Source organism: Pollicipes pollicipes, unplaced genomic scaffold (assembly GCF_011947565.3).
Source record: "Pollicipes pollicipes isolate AB1234 unplaced genomic scaffold, Ppol_2.1 Scaffold_7262;HRSCAF=8765_pilon_pilon_pilon, whole genome shotgun sequence".
NCBI lineage: Eukaryota > Metazoa > Arthropoda > Thecostraca > Pollicipedomorpha > Pollicipedidae > Pollicipes > Pollicipes pollicipes.
In genome coordinates, this window is record NW_023597055.1 from 4,028,584 (window position 1) to 4,038,383 (window position 9,800).

Genomic DNA, 9,800 nt, shown 5'->3' on the forward strand with positions numbered 1-9,800 from the left:
ATCAGGTTTTACCTTCGCGCGGCAGAACTGGCCAATGTGGGACCAGGTCCTTCTCTTCACTGATATCAACAGAGCTACGTGACGGGTTGAGCCCTCCTCCCCCTCCCCCTCCCTCACTGCACCAAAGATGGAATATTATGCTTGTCACACCTCCCCTTGACACCCCTGAAACGATAGTCATCGATGTCACCCAGCGACATTTAACGCCTCAAATCCGGGATCGGCTGGTCATGTCAGTCAACATAGAGTGGGAAGCCTTCGGGCCGGGTGTAACAGCCAGACCTTTTGGCGAAAGAAGCGGAGCAGCAAAGTCACGTGCGGTCGGATCCGTGTCCAGCTCCATGCGACGAGTGTCACTGCCAAAAGTCAAAAGGTCTGGTGACTCACTTGTGAGGCGCAAACAGACCTGTCTGGGGTGATTGAAGTGCTCGACCTGAGGTATGTGACGTGATGCTCGCTCGACCCCTCGCCCGGAGCCGTGGCGGTATATAGAGTGACGGGGCAGCGGCGGAGCGCGGAGTTTCGCTTCAGTCACCAACCATGCGCGTGGTTCCTCTGTTACTTCTGCTCTGTCTGGCGGTCATCGCCGTCGAGGGTAAGCTGTAGATCCTGACCGACTCGTAGCTGTAGGTCCTGACCAACTCGTAACCGTAGGTCCTGACCAGTTCGTAGCTGTAGGTCCTGACCAACTCGTAACCGTAGGTCCTGACCAACCCGTAGCCGTAAGTCCTGACCAACTCCTAACCGTAGGTCCTGACCAACTCGTAGCTGTAGGATCCTGACCAACTCGTAACCGTAGGTCCTGACCAACTCGTAACCGTAGGTCCTGACCAACTCGTGTCATCCCCGCGATGAGAGTCGTGAGTCGTGAGTCGCGATGAGAGTAGGCGCCGTGAGCCAGAGTCTGACCCGGAGTCGCTGATCCCACCGGAGCGTAACCAAGAACAGGTCTGGTTAGAAAGAGCGGAGAATCCCATCCCCGTTCAAGGCCCTCCGTTTCCAAGATCTTGCGACACCCTGCGGGTCTGTTTTGGTCGCGAGGGTGAGCTTTCGTGCTGAAATGCAGGGCAGCCTGTACACTGCATGGATGAAAAGTATCGCCCAGTCATCTACAATTGCGCCTTGGTGTCGTTCGAGGCATGCCGCGTGCCTTCAGTGAGTCGGTGCTGTTCCGCTGGTGACTGGCCATCAGTGCGTCCGCACTATTCCGCCGATGACTGGCCTCCAGTGCGTCACGGCTGGGCCAACAGTGCTAAACATCGCAGTTTGGACTTGACGAACCTGTAAATGGATCTGCACCTCGGGCACAGCGGCACATGGCGAGCCTGCGGTTTGTATGTCCCTGGCCTGCCGTGGGCCGGGTCACTGAGGCCTGTGCGCGAGGCATGTTGTGGCCAGACGAATTTCTGCACACCGGGATGGCAATTTGATATGATCAAACCAAACAGCGAACGATGTTTAATCCTGGCCAGCTAAACCAAGGTGCAGCCGACCGAAGTGCACGGGGTTCAAAATGCAGTCAACCGGCAGCCCTTGTAAACAGCAGATACTAGGTTCGTGTATTGCTCGTAACGGATTGAAGGGTGCAGACACATTCGAAGGCAGCAGAGCGGGCCATGTGCAACGCAGGTGATACGTTGGGAGGGTTAGCAGCCCGGCTTGTACCTCAGCTGACCCTGCCGGAAAGACCACCGGACTGTTGAGTCACGCACTGTACTGACGTCTGTGCAGTGCCTCAGAGTATCGTAGCGTAGCTCATGATGCGTCTCTGTGCACGCATGCGTGTGCATTCAGGCCGGTGGGTGCAAACGCGCCTCGGCCCGAAGAGGTTCCAGTTCCAAGTGCGCAGAGCGCAATGTTCAGTTTGCTTTGCCATCGTTAACGCAGATGGAAAAAGGGGTTCGTCTTGTCCAGACCTTGGACCTACCGCTGTGCCCGGAAGGGAATACCTGAAGAAAATTCCTGAGGTCCCCGAAGGTGCACTGGTTCGACCACAAAGGGATTTACGCCGCGTTCTGTACTCTTGGTAACGGTGTGATGTGATTGTGGCTTAGAAACGTTCTTAGCCCGCGACAGCAGTCATTAACACCAACACTACCTGCATGAAATGCTTCAAAGCATTTCTTAGAGGACACCTTTGTGAAAATTGTTCCTACTTCCATAGCAACGTAACGATCTTATGAGAGTGAAAGTGCTCATTAACAGCACCACTGCACAAGCAGCGTAAGGCAGATGAAGTGAAAAGAAGCGACGTCAAAACATCGGCGCAGATCACATTGTAAAAATACCGAGCGTTTCCGAAGCTCCAAAACAAACATTAGTGCTGCGCCTATTGTGATGGCGTCCCTGGTGACACCCGACTGATCGCAATATTCTTTATTGCGATCGCAATACTCGCAATATTCTTTATTCGCAATATTCTGTATTGCGATCGTAATATTCTAGTGTACTTATTCCAAGAGCGTACTCTCTGTCGTGATGGTGCTGACGTACACGACACCGCCATTGGTGATGGTCATGGCGTACGCCCACTTTGTCATCAACGAGTTCGTTTAGCCCGTGGCCGCCCTTTCCAGGCCCGTGGCCGCCCTCTCCAGGCCTGTGGCCGCCCTTGCCAGGCCCGTTGCCGCTATTTCCAGGCCCGTGGCCGCCCTTTCCAGGCCCGTGGCCGCTCTTTCCAGGCCCGTGGCCGCCCTCTCCAGGCCCGTGGCCGCCCTTTCCAGGTCCGTGGCCGCTATTTCCAGGCCCGTGGCCGCCCTTTCCAGGCCAGTGGCCGCCCTTTCCAGGCCCGTGGCCGCTATTTCCAGGCCCGTGGCCACCCTTTCCAGGCCCGTGGCCGCTATTTCCAGGCCCGTGGCCGCCCTTTCCAGGCCCGTGGCCGCCCTCTCCAAGCCCGTGGCCGCCCTCTCCAGGCCCGTGGCCAGCTCTTTCCAGGCCCGTGGCCGTGTTTTCCAAGCCCGTGGTCGCCATTCAGTGTCTGTAACAAACAGAAGCGTTGTCTGGTCGCGCTCCCCCGGACCCACGTGACTTGCGACGTTGTATGTTGCAGGCGGCAGCCAGCGGTACTGTGGCAGGGGCAAGGACGGCAAATACTACTGCCCGAAGGGTCAAGTGTGCCGTAGCTGCGGCTTGAAGCGCTGCTGCGTGTCCAAGCCCGGTGAGCGTGCTGTGAAGTGACACGGGCTGGGCGTGCGACATCCTTCAGGCGTGCGTCATCCCTTAGGGGTGTGACACCCCTCAGGGGTGTGACACCCCTTAGGGGTGTGACACCCCTTAGGGGTGTGACACCCCTCAGGCATGCGTCACCCCACGGGGGTGTGACACCCCCTAGGCGTGTGTCACCCTCAGGCGTGCGTCACCACTTAGGGATGTGACACCCCTCAAGCGTGCGCACCCCTGAGGGGTGTGACACCCCTTAGAGGTGCTGACACCCCTCAAGAGTGCGCACCCCGCGGGCGTGCGACAGCCATTAGGGGCGGGCGTGTACACCCGAAGTCTCTGTGTGATCTCAATTTCATAGGCGACGCAGCGGGGATGAGGGCAGCTGACGTCATTGGCGTAAGCAGTGACGCAACTAGTCAAACAATGACAAACTTAGCTTAAAATTAAAGCTTACCATAGAAAAGACAGCTTATAATTTTTAACACCTGTAAAATGTGGCTGCTAAAACCTTCTACACAAGGCGTTCTTTCAGCAGCCACCAATGCGTAAAAGTGCGTCGACATTGCGTGTAAGCATATGCAGGGAAGTGCCTATACTAGCGTTTTTTCATTTAATTTTATCAAATTTTCAGCAAACAAATGTCGCCGTTATGGACAACTCTGTGGTGGAAATTACCTCTGCATACAGTGCGGCGATGGGCTCTGCTGTCGCCTTGGAGTCTCGCTCCGTAAGTAGATGACAACGTCGAGATATTGCCAGGTATCTGCAATCTTTCTCGCCTGTGTCGCGTATGCCGCATCGTTCCTCGCGTCTGCTGCAAGGATGAATTAGTTGAAACGTTCGGACACGGAGATGGGGGTTTGCCGCGTCAAAAGTGAGCGAGGCATTGACGTGTTGTGAAACGCTGTTTTCACTGCATTCCATTGCGGAGGCATTCCTTTCCATGCAGCGTTGTATGCAAAATGAATTTTGCAATAGCTGAAGGGTTTCTGGACACTTACCCCCCCCCCCCCCCCAATGGCGGAATCCATGGTTTGGAGGAAATCAGTGAAATCTATCAATATGCCATTTTGCGAACCAGCACCTCAACCAGGTTTTGAGGGAAATTGGACAAACACACATTTGCCTTGAGGCTTGGGCCTGACGGCTTGTGAAATTCAACTGTCAAGGAGCTGTTTTTGTAATAAAACTAAATAGAAAAATTGTATTAGCTAGACTGGCCTTTCCCCCTTAAAAGCATACCAATAGTTAAAAGCAAGCTTATTTCATAATATCTGGCGCTTGCTTCAATGTCTTCAAATGCAGACCGTTTTTTGATAGAATGACAAAAACGAAAACCAGGAGGTATATTCACACTACCAAAAGTTTTCCATAAGCAATTGTAGGTAACCATCTGAAAAGCAGAACTAACTCAATGGGCTTGGAAAACAACATAACGATTTGCTTGCTGTAGTCATTGCTAAATGTCCAGCAAAGCTTTAAGTGGTTGAGTGAACTAAAAATGAGCCAAGCACCTGCTTTTTGCGACATTTTTTCCTAGCTCCCATACAAACTCATCTTCATATCTTTCCTTTGGTAAACCTTTCGCTGACTTTGATGCAAAACTGAAAAGTTTTGTTGTTATAAGAAACCCATGGAATGTGGACAGTGGACAACATTACATCGCCATAGGCGGAACCCTCTGGCATTCTGGTGTCTTTACCTGACGAATCAAATGGGCAAACATCCTTAATCCCGCTGTTCTATACCTGTTTAAGGTGAAAAGACGCTTTGTGTTATCATAATAATTTCTTCTTCTGAAAATAATGCGTCTGCAAAGCTTCATGAAGACACAACTATGCAACTCGTGGAGTACATGCATGGTTCTGTGTGCGTTTCACGCAGTCATGACTATTTTCATCCATCGTAATGCATTTCAAACGCCTTAGGTTTCTAAGCGTTGAGCTAGAAACGACACTTCTGACAGCAATAGAGGTTATAGTCTAGACTGCGGGCAAATAGTCGGTTAATCACATCGTCGCCGGTACCATATGCCATACGGTACCTGCGATGGTATTATGGTATGGTATGGGATGGTATTATTGACATGGACCCATTGGGCCCATGTCAATAATATAGTTTCGCTTACTTTGATGTATTTGACATGATTATTGACATGAACTTATTGGGTCCATGTCAATAAGCATGTAGCTCTGAACAAAAATTGTTGAACCATAACCAAATGTCGCATGAAAGGTGCTGGTCAGATTACTCTAAGTATACTTTTTAGTTGTTTTTTTTTACTTTTTTTACTAAGTATACTAACTTATTATATATAAGTATACTAATTTACCAAGTATACTAAGTGTGGCCACTTCTGCATCAATTCACGCTGCACAGGAGGCCCAGCATGCCTTCATACTAGATGCGCCCAAAACTCTTGAAGGGAGAGGGACGAAGGAGGACCGGCGATGCAGCCGTGTCATACATCATATCGCTAACGGCACATTGCGTCAGGCCCATGTGAGACGCAGAGTTTGTATCCTCTTCGGCTACAGTACGTTGTCACGCGCTGCCGTTCCAGGACGCTGCCGCGCCAAATGCAAGAGGGCAGGATACTACTGCACCTCACGTAACTGCGCCCAGGGCTACTGTTGCGAGAGGTGCTACGGCAAGAAATGCTAACACTGGTGTGCCATCAGCACTAGCTCCTTGCCGTCCACACCACAGCAGCTAAAATGACATGTGGCGACTGCAAGCTGGTGTGCTCACGGGGCGAGCGAGTACAAGCGAGCTGTGGGAGCGCGAACTGCTCTGCCGTGCTCCAGCTAGAGCGAACATTCCCGGGAGAGCTTCTTTCTACCTCGATTTTACCAGCCTGGTCAAACAAGCGCACAGCTTTTAAACGTGATCGCTCTCCGCGCCTCTTTTTCGGTTATGACGCCTTTGGTCTTATGTCAAATACATCCAGCAGCGAGTTCAGTGTACGTGTTTTGAGACATCAGGCGTGCGGTAGCAATGCGAGATCACCAGGACGCTGCGAGCCGGCAGGCGGGGTGATCAGGGACCAAGCTGACCGAGAAGGAGCCAGCCTTCAGAATGATAAGCGGCAGTCGCGACAACCAAGGCAGCCCAGAAAAGCTGATGGACAACCGGGGAATGGTTCGTCCAATCTCTTCTCAGACCGAACGCATCTGAAGAGGCATAGATTGACGGTCTCACTGGTTAAAATGTCTTGCAGCTGCTACTGACGCAGCTGCAAGATGGGGGCAAAGGTGCTACCAACGCCCATAGCTGGCAGCGGGGGGACTGCACACGGACACCGTGCCGGAAGCGTGTCTCCGTTAGTTGAGCAAACACTTAAAAACGAAATTTCCATACGGCTGTGGCCACGGATACCAATAAGCAGCACAACATATGCGGGTATTGGTACGGATATCAGCTTTACAAAATGCATTTCAAGCTCTTAAACGTAAAACTTGTCTCTTAAATTGTACAGAATATACGACGCATCGTGTACCAAAGGCCTTGCTGCAATATCAATAAAACACGTCGGGTAAATGTGCATCCATGGACCAAATATATAAGCACCCGTGCACCATATGGTAAATGGAATCACTGATAATACAATAGATAGCTTCAAAAGGGGCGTAACGCTATCAGGAGTCTCTACTTCCACGAAACTCCGACATGCTACATCACATGCTTGACGTATGATTTGACGCAAACATTTACATTTTTGTAAGTTGTTCAGTGAATTAGCGAAGATCATTATTTACAATGTCGGCGTCCTGTAAAAACAGCGACCTGCTGTTTCAAAAAAAACCTGGAAGATGGAGTTGGATCTTCGGCAGGCAATTTTGAATTCACTTCTGCTGTTGTTTCGAGAAAGGCATGTTGCCGAAATATCAAACCAACTATATCTCCATTCTCCTGGTTTTTCTCCGAGGAACAAGGCTCCTGTCTTATTATATTCTTATTATATATACATGTATATATATATATATAATATATATATATATATCCTCTCTCTCTCTCTCTCTCTCTCTCTCTCCTCTCTCCTACTCCTCTCTCTCTCTCTCCTATCTCTCTCTCTCTCTCTCTCTCTCTCTCTCTCTCTCTCTCTCTCTCCATCACCCGGCTGCCACTATCACTCTTCCCCACAAGAAGCCAAATGCCCGAACATGTTAAGCGCATGGCTCCGGCGCGTAAATGACTCTTAGCAGTCTTCAATGAAAGGAAATCCACAAGGCCCATTGCCAGCTAAATTCTACTGACAATCCTGGCAAAAACGGACCGTAAGCCTGATGTAAAGCGGAGTCTACTAAACGATGAACGCTTACCAACCGAGGTAGAGAGATGTCTATGCCTGCCTCCAGACCTCACATCGCGCACACCCCACGGCCAACGCTGGACAATGACTGTTGGCATCGATCGTCGAAAAGCAAAGAAAACGATAATGCGGGGTGCTTGGAAAACACGCGTGTATCGCACACTTAAATGAAGTCGATTTACTACATATCGATAACGATACATACCGATAGCCGTTACCGATGCACTATCGAGATGATACATAACATCAACTGCAAATCGTAAGTTCGTCACAAGCTTTTGTAAAATGCCGATTAAAGTAAGCTGAAAGGTAATCCCATATAAACTGATGGCAAACTGCTTCAACCAAATCTTGCCATTTGTTGCTGAAATATCTCTTCCCATTTTTTCACGCTACGTAGCAGTTTTTCCGAGCGTCAAGGTAAGCGCCCGGTCAGCGACTTGCCAGTTCTAGGAACAGCAAGAAGGCTTCGCAGCTGTTGACGCTGCACCTGGGGCTGGGCTGGACTCTGGAGTCGCTACACTTGCACGTCACTCAAGGCCGGTGCCTGCACGTGAGCCGACTGGTGCCTGAGAACGCCACGCCGGAACAGTCGGCCACGCCGTCCAGGCCGCACCCGCGGCTCCCATTCATCCAGAGTAACAACATTCTGACATACCACCTGATGTGAGCACGCTGTACTTTTGTTCGTTGGAAATTCGTGCAAAAAGTGCTTTGTCTGTTTCTGAATTGGTTTGATTCTTGCCTTTGATGAAAGTTGGACGTATCCCGTAATTCCTACAAAAAATTTGATTATGTTGCCACGGCTTAAAGCCATGGCAATCCATCAGTAGATTTGAGCCTGACTCGTCCGCATATTAACATGTCCTCATTATAAAGTGTGCTATGCAACCGAGGACGTAGAGATGCTTAGCACTTACCGAAGGCTGATTTACATTTTTACATCACCTGGCTATCTGGTTTTGTTAATATACATGCTCTCGCAATGATGGCTTTCAGCTAGTTAGGTACCTTTTTGGAAACGTGCAGTCACAGCGTGGTGGCTTGGCACGGTCCTTGTTGCTGACTGTAGCCATGCGCATACTTGACTGGTGGGTGTTTTTGTAAGAAATTAAACCTTAGGACAGTAGAGACACCTGCAATATGAATGTGATCCTCGAAAAAGTTTCTTGAAGCATTCAGGCGTCTTTTGTATTGCAATATGGAAGCTGGCAAGCGAGTAGGTGCACGGGCGAGCAGGGCCCGCCTACCGTGAATAGCGGATGGGGAAAGGTCCCGCCATGCGGGTGCAGGATGACCACTTTAAAATAATTTTTCCCCGGAAGGCTTGAGCCTGGGCGATTGACGTCACCTCAGGTGACATTTGTTGCGTCTCCTTGGTGGCAGACGAACGTTTTGTTTGTCTCCAGGCGAAAGAGCGTTCTGGACTCATGTTGCTGGTTGTTCTGGGACTCACAGTTTTTGCTAGCGTTCTGGACTCACGTTTGGCTAGCGCTTCTGGACTACGTTGCTATCCAAGCAAGCTTTTATTCTAACTAGACCGTCCCTGCTTGCCGTTACGAAGTAATGGTACAATTTGTTCTCACATCCTTCAAACATTCATATATCAGCTTTCGCGAATCAGAGGACGAAAGCACTGCCACAACTATACAGCACTTACTGCAACGGTAGGGACTGTGGAGAGGTTCACGGAAACAAGTGAAGAGTCATCGGTTTCAGCCTGTTGTGTCAGGGTAATAGGAGCAAGACACCCAGTCTGCGTTCCCAGGCATCATCAGCAACATGAGCTTTGAGCAGTTCTCACAAGACTACACTCGTTCACAGAGAGGCACTGCAACAACATCGTGTGATTGTTGTTCTTACAACCAACACAGGCAAGACGCTTACAGCCAATATGGCTTTGGCGCTTCACGTGGAGGTCATTGCTCTCAGTCCTGTTCATCGAGCTCCGTTACAAAGGTGAGGTCAGAGCCCTTTAGCTTCTCAGCCATCCACTGTCGAATGTCTCGGTCATCTCTGAGTGAAGTAGTTCTTCCAGTTGCCCGTCTTCCCCTGCCTGATGAAGTCTCCTCGATCCGGATGAAAGAAGCCAAGCTTTTTTGCGAGATGGTTGTTGACGAACTGATTCTTCCTGAAGTTGTCGATATGCAGATGACTTGCCAGCTTTTCTACTTGCTCGTCAGTGCACGTCTTGCCCAGAAAACTGGGCCACTTTACGGATCTGCTTTGGCAGATCCCGCTTCATGTCCTCAAAGAAGAGGAAGCACAAGTTCGGGTGGTGACGCCGGTTCCACGCCTCGATCATGTGCTCGATGAATGGCGTCTC

At 50.4% G+C, this 9,800-nt stretch overlaps 1 protein-coding gene across 1 annotated transcript; it reads left to right on the plus strand.

The window, feature by feature from the left end:
- Window positions 1-499: 499 nt before the first annotated feature.
- Window positions 500-6,119, plus strand: LOC119113653 (uncharacterized). Its single transcript, XM_037237936.1, has 4 exons — window positions 500-595; window positions 3,050-3,157; window positions 3,794-3,889; window positions 5,726-6,119. Exons 1-4 carry the CDS (start codon window positions 541-543, stop codon window positions 5,824-5,826), a joined length of 360 nt encoding a protein of 119 aa, XP_037093831.1. The 5' UTR covers window positions 500-540; the 3' UTR covers window positions 5,827-6,119.
- Window positions 6,120-9,800: the final 3,681 nt, after the last annotated feature.

What these genes read in the sequence shown, in the direction of transcription:
- LOC119113653 (XM_037237936.1), top strand. Translation starts at nt 541, where the DNA reads ATGCGCGTGGTTCCTCTGTTACTTCTGCTCTGTCTGGCGGTCATCGCC. An exon ending in GGCGGTCATCGCCGTCGAGG is followed by an intron (nt 596 to 3,049) that starts GTAAGCTGTAGA and finishes TGTATGTTGCAG; the next exon opens with GCGGCAGCCAGCGGTACTGT. An exon ending in TCGCCTTGGAGTCTCGCTCC is followed by an intron (nt 3,890 to 5,725) that starts GTAAGTAGATGA and finishes CTGCCGTTCCAG; the next exon opens with GACGCTGCCGCGCCAAATGC.